General features: G+C 41.1%; 1 protein-coding gene across 2 annotated transcripts; it reads left to right on the forward strand.

The window, feature by feature from the left end:
- Positions 1-1739: 1739 nt before the first annotated feature.
- On the forward strand, positions 1740-12290 carry RBM22 (RNA binding motif protein 22). Of its 2 annotated transcripts, XR_009053115.1 has the most exons (12): positions 1768-1871; positions 2300-2353; positions 3307-3336; positions 3955-4087; positions 5112-5212; positions 5317-5489; positions 6622-6822; positions 7813-7977; positions 8717-8805; positions 9003-9134; positions 9925-10108; positions 11961-12290. XR_009053115.1 is itself a non-coding variant. In XM_057730883.1 (11 exons), exons 1-11 carry the CDS (start codon positions 1818-1820, stop codon positions 10053-10055), a joined length of 1263 nt encoding a protein of 420 aa, XP_057586866.1. In that variant the 5' UTR covers positions 1740-1817; the 3' UTR covers positions 10056-11058. The 2 variants fall into 2 exon arrangements, 1 of the variants encoding a protein (XP_057586866.1); XM_057730883.1 differs by lacking the exon at positions 11961-12290 and having other exon boundaries at positions 1740-1871; positions 9925-11058.
- The last annotated feature ends 1221 nt before the right edge of the window (positions 12291-13511 follow it).

Raw genomic sequence — 13511 nt, forward strand, 5'->3', positions numbered from 1 at the left:
TGACCCAGATATTAGGACTACTGGTCAGGGGCTTAAACTTTAACATGCTGAAGATGTAGTTGAAAACAGTGATAATATGCATGAACAGATTTCAGCAGAGAGGTAGAAACTATAAGAAAGGGACAAACTGAAATGAAAACCACAAGATCAGAGATGAGGAATATCTTCTCTGAGCTCATCAGAACACCTTGTCATACCTGAGGAAATAATCAAGAAACTTGGAAATAAGTCAATAGAAATTATCCAAACTGAAACTCCCAAAAAGAAAACAACAGAATATTCAAGGTCTATGGGATGATATCAAATAATCTAACATGATTAGAGTCCCAGATGGAGAAGAAACAGGGCAGAATATTTAAAGAGATGACGCTTAAGAACTTTCAAAATACAATGAAGGACAGCAAATCACAGATGCACAAAACTCAGATAAACCCCAGTACTTTCTTATACTGGAAAGAAACATACTGTATGATCAAGTAATCTCATTCCCAGGTATTTACACATGCAAAATGAAAACCTATGTCTATACAACAACCTGTATGTGAATGTTTATAATGCCTCTATTTATATTCAGTCAAATCTGGAACAACTCAAATGTCCATCAACTGGCGAGTGTGTGTGTGTGTGTGTGTGTGTTAACCCCCAGTAATCCATACAGTGAAATTCTCAGCGATAAAAAGGAACCAATTACTGATACATGTAACAACATGGATGAATTTCAAATACAGTATGCCAAGAGAAAGAAGTCAGACCCTAAAGGCGATACAGGATTCCATTTACGATATTCTGGGAAAGACAAAACCATAGGGACATAACAGAGTTCAGTGGTTGCCATGGACTAAGCACGGGAAGAAGAAGATTCATTCACTCAGCACAAGGGAACTTTTGGGGATGATGGAACTATTCTATATTTGTAGAGACTATATGTATAAATTCATAACTGTTCAAGTAAAAAGGGTAAAATTTTATTCTACACAAATTATGCTTTAAACCTAATTTTTAAGGTGGTGTAAACAAACACATTAGTTTGATGATATATGTCAAAAATTGTGAAGGTGATATCAGTGTGGTTATGAGTTGTTCCAAAAACGATATAGGAAGACACGTGTTGATTCATGGGACACTTTTCATTTCAGAAGTTGGAAAAACAGTACTATTGTCTTTGGATTTGTGGCATCACCATTTTCTAGCTACACGACCAGAAGCAAGTTACTTAATCTCTCTAAACCTCAGTTTCCTTCTATAAAGGAGGTACAATCATACTTGCCTAGAGCGTAGTGGTTGCCAGGTAAAGTACAGGAATCCTGCTAAATTTCACTTTCAGAAAAACGAGTCATTATTTGGCGTAAGCATGTTCGGAACACATTTATACTGTTTATCTGAAATTCCAAATTTAACTGGACGTTCTGGGTTTTTGCTTGCTAAATCTGGCAATCCTATAGAGGGCTTATTGAGGGAATTAAATAAGACACTGTCACGGCATGATGTTCCCCCACCGTTTGGAATAGTAAGCCCTCAGTGGGGACCAACTCTGTTTTAATCCCAACCCCTCATTCATTACTTTTTAAATAAACCAATTTTACTTGTGACTTTTCATCCCCCATCATCACCGCTCGAAAGAAGCACCAGGAAGCCAACTGTTAAGTGAAGAAATTCCGAGGGGTCGACGCCATGACGCACAAGGCCCCGCCCCCCAGGGCGCGCCAGACGCGTAAATAAGGCGTCGACTTGCCCGGAGGCCGCCTCGGAGCCTGACGGGATTGTGGCGGCGCTCTCTCCCAACTCGGAAGCTGCGGCTCCCTGCAGACGCTCTCAACATGGCGACCTCTCTGGGCTCCAACACCTACAACAGGCAGAACTGGGAGGATGCGGTGAGTGTGCCGGCCGGAGGAGGACGGGGAGGCGGCGAGGCCAGGCCTCCAGCGGGCGGGCAGGGACGTGGCTGCGGCGCAGCCGAGGGAATTCCGGGGAGAAGCCCGCACTGCGGCCTAACGTGGCCACGGCTGGAAGCCGGAGGGCGGCCCTCCTGTGGGCTTGGAGGGAGGGGGCTTAGCCAGGGTCCGGGAGCAGCCGCCTTTCCATGCCTAGTCCCTCCACTCTTTTCGAGCGGGTGTTTTCTCCCGCCGCCTGCCGGAAGTGCAGACAGCGCGCCTTCCCGCGACCCGGCCCTTGCTGCACCTCGGGTTCCTGCCCTGTTCCCCAGCCTCGCTCCTCATCCCCTCCCCCCGCCCCACGACTGCGGCCGAGATGGCAGGGTCTTCGGAGCCTGGCATTCAACCAGATTTCCCATTGTCAACAGGACTTCCCTATTCTGTGCCAGACGTGTCTTGGAGAAAACCCATATATCCGAATGGTGAGTGAGTGTGTGTGAAACGGAACTTACTGCCTAAGTATGTTCTGTCAATGTTGTAATACTTACACACTGTCGGTGATGTGTTTCTTTTAGCCAAGAGAAAGTAATGGTGCTCCTTTACTAACCACAGACAACGAATTTGCAAAGGACTGTCATGCTTGTTCTCTCCCTTTGGAAGTCAGCGACAGTCCTGTGATGTAGGAGTCATAATAATAGCTAATATTCATTGAGCATTTACCTAGGAGATAGGTCTGTTAACCAGAGGCAAAGAGAGTTTATGTCTTTTCAATACAGCAAGTAAGGTGTGGAGCTGGGATTTAAGTTCAGCTATTCTGACTCCGAGGACCTCAGCAAATTAGGAGGAGAATCAGGACTGAAATCTAGGTTTCCTGACTCCTAATCAAGTGCCTTTTGGCCTCTTCACCTTGTAATATGTTTAGTATAAGGTACTCTCTATCCTTATAAATAAGGGTAAAATTAGCAGCAGTTAACATTTAACAATTAGATTAGGGCTGTGTTGTGATCAGTCTTAGAGGTATTGATTGACTATTTACAGGGGACCAGCCCAGGATGAATCTATAGTAGTTAACTCAGACTAAACTTTGTAAAATGGGCTGGCCATGACTGCAGCCTCCCTGATTTAGGAGCTGAAAACCATTAGGAAATTGTTCTTGGGGGAGAACTTGGGAGCCAGAACTGAATCTAAGAGTCGTGGTTGTGGAAAGGTACATAACTTACCTGGTGTTAGATCCATAAGACTCTTAAGAGGTTATAACTTGTACGTGATTAGATTATATCCCCACCCCCCCACCCCGCAAAGGGTGCATTTTTTCCACCTCTCTTTAAGATGCCAGGGATTTCCAGATACATTTCTTGAGTCCTATCTAGAGAAGAAGCAGGCATCAGGTTTTTTTCTTTCTGTAACTCATTCTTTTCTATGTTTTCTACTTCAGACCAAAGAAAAATATGGGAAGGAGTGCAAAGTAAGTATGTTAAAAAGTAATGATTTAATTTTATTTTCCTTTTCTCTTCAACTTGCTTAGGTTTGAAGTCGTTTTATAAAAGTGAGTGCTACACAAACATTCATGTAGCATTTATATGTTCATTAGCTGTTAACTGTTTAGTGTAGGGGTGAGAAAAGGAGCCCTTTAATGTGAGGGTTCTTAACTTGGTGTCTGTGGGTGGGCTTTGCACCCCCTGAGAGTGTATACACCCAATGTTGTTTGATTATGCACATGAGCATTTTAGCTGAGGAGGATGGCCATAGCCGTGGTAAGATTCTCAGAGGAGTAAATGACACTCCCTGTCCACCCCGTAAAAGATTAAGGGTTATATCGTTAATGGTGGTGACCTCTAGGGTGGGGAGGACTTTGAATTTTGAGTATTTTATTTCTGTACTATGTGAGTTTTTTAACTACTGCGGAAGGGTGTTGTAAAGGATTGAAACATCAGATGGTGTTTAGACTAGATGATTGTTAAGATCTCTTCTAAACCCTAGATTCAGGGATCCTTTCTTTCAACCCCTCAGTGTTATTAAATCGCCCGGATTGATTGTCCAGATCAGCACCATTAACACTCTGTGGGTTAATTTTGTGTTCCAGATCTGTGCCAGGCCATTCACAGTGTTTCGCTGGTGCCCCGGGGTCCGCATGCGTTTCAAGAAGACCGAAGTGTGCCAGACGTGCAGTAAATTGAAGAATGTCTGTCAGACCTGCCTCTTGGACCTAGAGTATGGTATGTTTGCCCTGTCCCGTAGGTCTGAAGTGCACAACTGCTCTACACAACGCACCAGTCTCCTTTTCTCCCACTTCTCACCCCTTCTCCTGTTCTGACCCACTTTGGAGTGTCTGCTGTGCTCTGCTTTTTCCAAGAAGAAAAGAACCATGCTAGGTTATTCCCAAATTCTGAACAACAGTAGGGACTTACAGAAAAGTTGGTAATTAATCAGCACTGGCCTAAACCTCCTTTCTGTATACATTTGTAGCCAAGGTAAGTTAAAGGCATTGTTGCTATGATAGGTAGTTTCTTTGCCTTGGGCTTCTTTCTAGATCCAAAGCTTTTTTTCCCCACAATCCCTACCAAAAACCATGCTTTAGATTTTTGTATCAACTGTATTGTTAGGACTAATACACTGTTAACTGCTTTTGGGAATGATTTTTTTTTTTTAACTGCAGATGAGTTTTTATTTATGAGAAAAATATTCTCTCAACAGGAGTTTCTACTATATAATAAGAGGGAAAAGGAAAATATAAGTTTATTTATGTTCAGAAAGTTAACTCTGCTAATCAGAGCCCTGGTCACATATTGTTTAATGTTATTTGTATGTTTGTTTAGGGGGTGTTCTGGTTCTGGAATACAGTGACCCTTACATCACTGTGACTATCCAGAGGATCTGTAGGACAAGCCTAAAAATAATCCACTTTTTGTATTTATTTTAAATAAATCATGGTATAATAAAAGCTAGATTTATTGTTAATTGCTGATCAAATCTGACTATAGTAAAAGTTTGTTCATCTAAAAGATTTTCTAAAACATGTGTTTCATGAAATTTCATGAAAACTCAGGAATTTGGATAATTTCTTAGAATGCTCTGTAGTAGTATTGGCCTGATGGTGCTAAAGAGTTTGAACTAAAATAAAGTCTCTGGTACCAAATAGCAAAGTAGAGAAAGGAAGAATGATGTATTCTATCTACACGTTCAATTTGGATATGGTTTAAAATATATCTTGAGTTTTTTTCCTCCTTTCCTTTGTTCTAGGCCTGCCCATCCAGGTTCGTGACGCAGGATTGTCTTTTAAGGATGACATGCCAAAGTCTGATGTCAACAAAGAGTACTACACACAGAATATGGAGAGAGAAGTATGCTGCCACTTGCTTGATGTAGTATTATATTTAATGAAAGAATTCTAAGGGATTGATACAGTCTGTGTCATTTATATTTTGAATGTATCATTCCTTTGTAGATTTCTAACTCTGATGGAACACGACCAGTTGGCATGTTGGGGAAGGCCACATCCACCAGTGACATGCTGCTCAAACTGGCCCGGACCACACCCTACTACAAAAGGAATCGACCCCACATTTGCTCCTTCTGGGTGAAAGGAGAATGTAAGAGAGGAGAGGAGTGTCCATACAGGCAAGAGCTGAACTGCTTTTTCAGAGTAGTCATCTAAGAAGGGGGAGGTGCTACTTAAACTATTTTTTGTCTTTAAAACATAAAAGTTTATACACTTAATGTCATATATCTTATACCTTAGGACTAGAGCTTGATTAAATTGTTTTTACTTATAATGGAACTTAAACTTACAACCAAGTCTTGGGAAACTAAACTGCCCTGCAATAAAATATCCATGCTGACCTCAAAAGTTTCTACGTAAGATGTAAGTCTTTGCTGTCATGGCATGAGTGGCTTGAATCTCAATGCATAGTTGAAATAAGGCCAGACTTCTAAAGAATGTGTAAGAGAATGTGTAAGTACGAGTCAAGACTGCCAGGCATGGACTTCCTTGGTGGCACAGTGGTTAAAATCTGCCTGCCAGTGCAGGGGACTCAGGTTCCATCCCTGGGTCAGGAAGATCCCACATGCCACGGCGCAGCTAAGCCCGTGCGCCACAACTACTGAGCCTGCACTCTAGAGCTTGTGAGCAGCTATGGAGCCCACGAGCAACTACGGAGCTCACGAGCCGCAACTACTGAAGCCTGCTCACATAGAGCCTGTGCACCACAACTAGAGAGAGCCCACACACAGCAACAAAGACGCAATGCAGCCAATAAATAAGTAAATGAATAAATAAATTTATTTAAAAAATTACTGCCGGATATCTGGATTAGGAATTCTTACTTTGAGATTAGTGAAGACTACCCCCAACAAAAAATTAACTATGCCTTTTTCTAAGGTTGGTTCCATAGACCCAATCAGACTCTGAGTGGAATGCAAGACCTCAGACACATTAAGAACCATTGACCTAGAGAAGGGTAACCATGTTGTGGCTACCTTTTGTTTTGGAGCGGATTGTGCCTAAAACATTTCTTTATAAGGAAACTCTGACACCCTATCTATGGCTGTGTGAGTGGCTTTTAGGCTAGCAAGTCCTTGTGTGATACAGTAAATCCCTTGATACTATGTCTTTTGATAATTTTGTTTTGGTATGGCCATGGTTTCTAGTTCAAAAGCCATTTCAGGGGATTTTTGTAGCTGCTGTTGGTTGGTATCTGTACAGTTTTTTCCCTTGTTTCACTTTTATGCATTGTTCTTTCCTGAACCATAGACATGAGAAGCCAACAGATCCAGATGACCCCCTTGCTGATCAGAACATTAAAGACCGATATTATGGAATCAATGACCCTGTGGCAGATAAACTTTTAAAGCGGGCTTCAACAATGCCTCGTCTGGACCCACCAGAGGACAAGACTATCACCACACTGTATGTTGGTGGTCTGGGTGATACCATTACGGAGACAGATCTCAGGTTTGTGAATATAAGTTTATAAGTTTTTTGCTTTCACCTGCCCTAGAGTTTTTTGTTTGCCTTTTTTTTTTTTTTTTTTTTTTTTTTTTGCGAAAACATGGTAATTCTGTACAAGGTACATTTTTCTTTAGTCACTCTATGGTTAGTTAGTAAGTTTCATGCTGAGTGGAATTTTTATAAAGTCCTTTATGATGCCACATAATACCAACAGTGCTTATTCCATGCTTGCATAGGGTAGTAATTACATGAGATTCTGTTTGGCCTAATAGCCATTAGAATTTCCAAAGATAGAACATATCTAAGTATGATTAATTACACAGGGGAGGGAGCGCTTTGCAATTATAAAAAACATAGTTTAACTTGTTGGCTTTTTAAAGAGATTGGTATTTGGTAAATTTGTGTTATTTTTGGCTTGTATTTTGCATGGCTAGATGAGACATCTGTGCAGATACTGATGGAAATTTCCTCTTGCGGTGGGGGGGGGGGGGAATAAACATATAGGTGTAGAACCTGCCCTTGGTAGCTTGTCTGTGTTAATCCTTGTCCAAGTGAGCTACACAGTCCCCAGGGAGTGGCAGACTTTTTCCCACCTCCTCTTTCTCTTCCTTTTTTTTTTTTCCTTTTTTACAAGCTTAAAAAAAAATTTTTTTTTAAACATTCTTGGCTCATCAGCCGTGGGGGCTGTAGTTTGCCAGCCCCTTATCTAGGGTTTAAGGTCCTTGGGGAACCTACTGCTTTCTTCCATGGGAAAAACCCTGAGATGTTAACCCTTGAGATAGCCTTTATTTACTCATTATTTTTCTTTCCCTTCCTTAATACATTGCACCCACCATAGGGTGTAAGCTATGGGGGGAGCCACCTCCAGGCAGATCACCACGGGGCCACCTGCCTTGTGGTGAGTCAGTGGAAGAGTTAATAATCCATATTCAACCTTCTGGGGATGTCTGTGTGTTGTTAACTCTCGTTTTTTTTCTGCCTGTATCCCTTCAGAAATCACTTCTACCAGTTTGGAGAGATCCGGACAATCACTGTTGTGCAGAGACAGCAGTGTGCTTTCATCCAGTTTGCCACAAGGCAGGCTGCAGAAGTGGCTGCCGAGAAGTCCTTTAATAAGTTGATTGTCAATGGCCGCAGGCTCAATGTGAAATGGGGAAGGTGAGCATTAAACTATATTAAAATAGTATTATTGAGATTTTCAAGAAACCTTTTCAGTATCTGGGGACTAGTAAGTTTTTGATGAATAGGCTTAAATCAGTAGGGCCTTTAAAAAGAATTTTTCATTCTGTGGCACTCCGTTCCTGTGGATATTAGGAAGATGCTACTTTGGAAATTTATTCAAGATTTTGGTGTAGTGATCTGGATCCTTTGAAGGTTCATGTCTTTTGTGACCAGCTATTATAGGCCAAGGATAATGCCAGGGCATGAAAGGTGGCATGAGAGTTTACACATGAATTAGACCTAGATTCTGTCCTCTGTTGGGCAACTTTCTAGTGAAGAAGAATAGCTAATATAAATTCGAAAGTGGTGATTGCATAAGAGAGACACAGGTAAAATGCCCTGAACATTCAAAGGCGGAACGAGTTTCTGGCTTGGAGCCAGGGAGACCTTTCATAGCAGCAGCAGCCCTCATGGACTACTTCCTGAGCACTGGAGTCAACACATGGGTGTTTCCTCCTCCAGCCCCTACAGCAGTTCTAGGGAATTTTGAACCCAAGTCTTTCTGGTTTCAAAACCTTTGCTCTTATCCATTGTGCATTGTGGCATTTATGGGAAAAGAGTATGTGCTGAAGAGGCAAGGAGTGAAGGAACTCCCTTTGACTAGGAAACGTGAGAAGCAGAGGTGTGAGAGAACGTGGGACCAAGTGCTGATGGCGTGAGTGTCTGTGTCTCCCAGGTCCCAAGCAGCCAGAGGAAAAGAAAAGGAGAAGGACGGAACCACAGACTCTGGAATCAAGCTAGAGCCTGTTCCAGGGCTACCAGGAGGTGAGTGCCGACTTCCGGAAGCTTGCTAACGACTCTAGTCACTCAGACTGCCCTGATGTTCCATGAATACTGGAACAGACCCAGGTCTCTGGCTGCCAGCAGCTGTGTTCTCCCAGCAGGACCTCCCAAGAGTTCAAGGAAATGGAAACACTTGCACAGTTGTCTTCTGCTCTAAGTGGCTATTTTCTCTTCTTTAGCTCTTCCTCCTCCTCCTGCAGCAGAAGAAGAAGCCTCAGCCAACTACTTCAACCTGCCCCCCAGCGGTCCTCCAGCTGTGGTGAACATTGCCCTGCCCCCCCCACCTGGTATTGCCCCACCCCCACCCCCAGGTAACTTCATCTTCTTTCTTAGGAAATAGGGAAATCTTCATGAAGTCCTGTAGGCTATGGGTGCGTGTTATCTCACAAAACGTTTATTACCTGAATGCAACAAGATAAGGAGTTTGCACCAGAATGTAAATTCATTAAGAAAGTCTCGTTACCAAAAAATTGTCAGATGAACTAAACACTGTGCTTGGTCATGTGATGAAGTTGCATTTTGGCTCAAGCTGTTTATCTTGTTCGTGGCAAGTAATAAACAGTTCACTGCATAGCACTTTGTATAGCATTGCTCTTTATAGCACTGTTGGTGTGAGCAGTGTAAGTGGATCACAAGTAGTAGGTTCTCCTGGGCAGAGTTCCCATACTCCTTTGAGAAAGTCCTGGTTTCTGAACACCCTTCACTTTAGTATAAAGCATTGAGGTTGATGATGACAGGGTCTTACCATCAGCCGTATTTCTCCCTTACCTCCCAAATTCTGATCAAATCCTGTCTGGTAGGATTGGCATGTTTATGTTTGATAGATAGCAGAGGTTCAGATGACATACTAGCAATACCTTGAGACCTGTGGAGTTTTTGTTGCTGTTGTTGTTGTTTTAAGCCATCCTGAGGGGAAAGGTTTTTAAAACCAAGGAAATCATGCAGGTAGACATTCCTGAACAAGTCTTGTGAGCCAACATTTTCTGAAGCCCCATGTCAATTTGATTTATGTGTAGGTGGTTTTGACTTTAGAAAATTCAGAGTTTGAAAGGTTGTCAAGAGAACTACAAGCCTAACAGATTTGTTCTCTCCTATCTGTAGGTTTTGGGCCACACATGTTCCATCCAATGGGACCGCCCCCTCCTTTCATGAGGGCTCCAGGACCAATCCACTATCCTTCTCAGGACCCTCAGAGGATGGGCGCTCATGCCGGGAAACACAGCAGCCCCTAGCACGTTGTCACCACTCTGGGGCTCTACGGAAGAGAGGGCGCTTAAAAATCCCAGTAAATGAAGCTTGGAATAAATATATTTTTCCTTCCTTTGTAGTTTCCATGGTAGCGGAATGTATTCAGATGTGGGCAGTTGGAGAACGACAACTATGCTCTCCTACATGTGTTCAGAGGATTGATGGACCTGAAATAAGCTGCCATTAACACATCTGGTTACTACTATAACATTACTAATAAAACTTAATGCTTTTTCCCCTTACTTGTGTGGGGAACAAGCAACTGGGTGAATTGGAATCTCCAAGAGAGTTACCATCCCAATTAAATGTTCATTTTATATCTTTGGGGGGGTTGGGAGTGGGGGATTGACCTGCAGTGAAAAAACAAACAACTTTTGACCACTTTTATGTCCATTGGATATTTTCCTTTTTATCATCCAAAAAATGATGACTAGTACTAATCATTGTCGTGCCATGAGTGTGATTTAATGCTTCTAAAGTCACGCTCTCAGAAAGACAAGTAGAAACCAGCACCCGGCACAGCCCAGGTCTTTTCTTATCTCTCCATTCCTCATTTATTACTAAAGGGATCTGGCTAATAGTTTTACTTCTTTATGCTACCAAAAAAAGACAAAAAGATTACTTTTTATTCCTGTCAATCAGATGGAAACACAAATGTCACAGGGCTGTGTATTATTGAAGAAACCTGGTGTCTGGGATGAAATTATTTTAAAGAACTTCCTGTAAAACAATTTTAACAAACTATGAAAGGAAAAGAATTAGAGTGTGTTTGAATGGAAGACTTCTGACCTGCAGCTGAAACTTCAATCTTCAGCGTTCACCTTTGTGTGACTTCAGCGTCTCATTTTAATTCCCTGCTTCTGGGCCGGGGACTCTGCTTGGTCTTAGAGTATTTGGGTATAACTGAATTGTAGGTGGCAAAAAAAAAAAATTGATGTTGTGTTGTGCTTTTGTTTTTAAGAAATTAAAACGGGTCAATTTTCCAAATGTTGTCATAGGTTTATTTCTGTTTTATCCTTGGTAGCTGGACTTGAGGTCAGTGGGAGTTAGAAACAAGTTATGTATGTGTTTTTGCTTTAGACTGTTGATTCTGATCTCTATCCGTTCTAAAAGACCCAGGCCTTTTTAGTACTTATGTCGGGGTTAGTTGTGGGGTTAAAATAAGATAATACACAGAAGGCACTCAGCACAGAGCCTGCCATGTGGTTGTTGATACATGGTAGCTTTAAAAAAGTTGTCCTAGTATTACACAAGTCATTTTAAAAGGAAACAGGAAGAATTATGTACAAGTCCATTTTTCCAGAAGCCAATTCCCATGTCACTTTTACCTAAAATACATACTTACGGAATGGATATACCCCTTATTACCCTATTTTAGCTTCCCTGGAGAATTTTTATTGTTTTCTTCTAGAGGATTTTATGTTGCCTTTTTAGATTTAAAATTGATTTAGAAGCACTTAGAAAATTTGATTTTAATTCTAGTAATATCAGATGAGAAGCAATGTAGGGGTACTTCCAAGTGTTTTGACACCCTTTTGGGTAGGGTTTTGAGGGGGGCTTTTGAGCATGTGAGAGAATTTTAGCCAGATTGTGTATAAAGAGAAACATAATGTTTTAACAGTTGCCAAATTCAGTTATATCTACACATGTATATATGCACATGGAAATATAAGTATCCAATTGCATATTCTTACCTTTTTGAGAAAGATTCTAAATTCTGTGCACTACCTGGCTGTGGATGTGTATATTTGTTAAAGCATAAACCAACATAAATTGAAGTATAGAATAGATGCTTGATGAGCCTTTCTTATGTAAATCAGAATTATGAGCAATTAGATTTTGGCAAAAACTCTTAGGTGCTTATCAAACTCCATTTCCTTTTCCTCTAGGGCACACAGCCCGGGGTACACTTGGCGAAAAGTAAACTTTGCCATTCCCAGACCTCGTCTGTAGAAAGCATCTCACCCACCCAGTCCTTTGAGCTCTTTCCTCATCTGCTGGCTGAATGCATAGGAGGATGGTCCCTGGAAGATGGCAAAGTCACACAGTGGAAGGAGCCTGGGTTCCTCCATCACTGCTTCAAGGAGAGCATTGTGATAAGAGGAGTTTTTGTTACAGTAAGCCATTGAGACTTGGGGATCTGTCTGTGACAGCAGCTAGTGTTAACTCTCATAAAAAATGTAATCAGATCTGATACCAAAAAAAATAATAAAGAAGAAACCCATTTCTGTTTGTACTGAGTAGTGGTGATTTTTAAAATTTATTTTTATTGAAGTATAGTTGATTTATAATATGTTAATTTCTGATGTACAGCAAAGTGACCCAGTTATATACATATATACATTTTTTTTATATTCTTTTCCATTATGGTTTATCTCAGGATATTGAATATAGTTTCCTGTGCTACACAGTAGGACCTTATTGTTTATCCATTCTATGTGTAATAGTTTACATCCACTAACCCCAAACTCCCAGTCCATCCCTCCCCCACCCCCGCCTTGGTAACTGCAAGTCTGTTCTCTATGTCTGTGAGTCTATTTCTGTTTCGTAGAAAAGTTCATTTGTGTCATATTTTAGATTCCACATACAAGTGATATCATATAGTATTTGTCTTTCTCTTTCTGACTTACTTCACTTAGTATGATAATCTCTAGTTGCATCCATGTTGCTGCACATGGCATTTCATTCTTTTTTTATGGCTGAGTAGTATTCCATTGTATATATGCACCACATCTTTATCCATTCATCTGTCAATGGACATTTAGGTTGTTTCCATGTCTTGGCTATTGTAAATAGCCTGCAGTGAACATTGGGGTGCATGTATCTTTTTGAATTACAATTTTGTTCAGATATATGCTCAGGAGTGGGATTGCTGGATCATATGATAATTCTATTTTTAGTTTTCTGAGGAACCTCCATGCTGTTTTCCATACTTACTGCACCAACTTATATTCCCACTAATAGTGTAGGAGGGTTCCCTTTTCTCCACACCCTCTCCAGCATTTGTTATTTGTATACTTTTTAATGATGGCCATTCTGACTGGTGTGAGGTGGTACCTCATTGTAGTTTTAATTTGCATTTCTCTAATGACTTGGGATATTGAGCATCTTTTCATGTGCCGATTAGCCATCTGTATGTCTTCTTTGGAGAAATGTCTATTTAGGTCTTCTGCCCATATTTCAATTGGGTTGTTTTTTGTTGTTGTTGAGTTTTATGAGCTGTTTGTATATTTTGGAAATTAAACCCTTAGTTGCAGCATTTGCAAATATTTTCTCCCACTGCACAGGTTTTCTTTTCAGTTTTTTGTTTGTTTTTTAATGGTTTCCTTTGCTGTGCAAAAACTTCTAAGTTTGATTAGGTCCCATTTGTTTACTTTTGCTTTTACTTTTATTGCCTTGGGAGACTGACCTCACAGAATACTTGTATGATTACTTGTGTC

This window comes from Hippopotamus amphibius, chromosome 1 (assembly GCF_030028045.1).
Source record: "Hippopotamus amphibius kiboko isolate mHipAmp2 chromosome 1, mHipAmp2.hap2, whole genome shotgun sequence".
In the NCBI taxonomy this organism is placed as follows: Eukaryota; Metazoa; Chordata; class Mammalia; order Artiodactyla; family Hippopotamidae; genus Hippopotamus; species Hippopotamus amphibius.

Coding starts and splice junctions, on each gene's coding strand:
- RBM22 (XM_057730883.1), top strand. CDS start 1,818: ATGGCGACCTCTCTGGGCTCCAACACCTACAACAGGCAGAACTGGGAG. Junction 1,872..2,299: donor GGCAGAACTGGGAGGATGCG/GTGAGTGTGCCG, acceptor CATTGTCAACAG/GACTTCCCTATTCTGTGCCA. Junction 5,490..6,621: donor GGAGAGGAGTGTCCATACAG/GCAAGAGCTGAA, acceptor CCTGAACCATAG/ACATGAGAAGCCAACAGATC.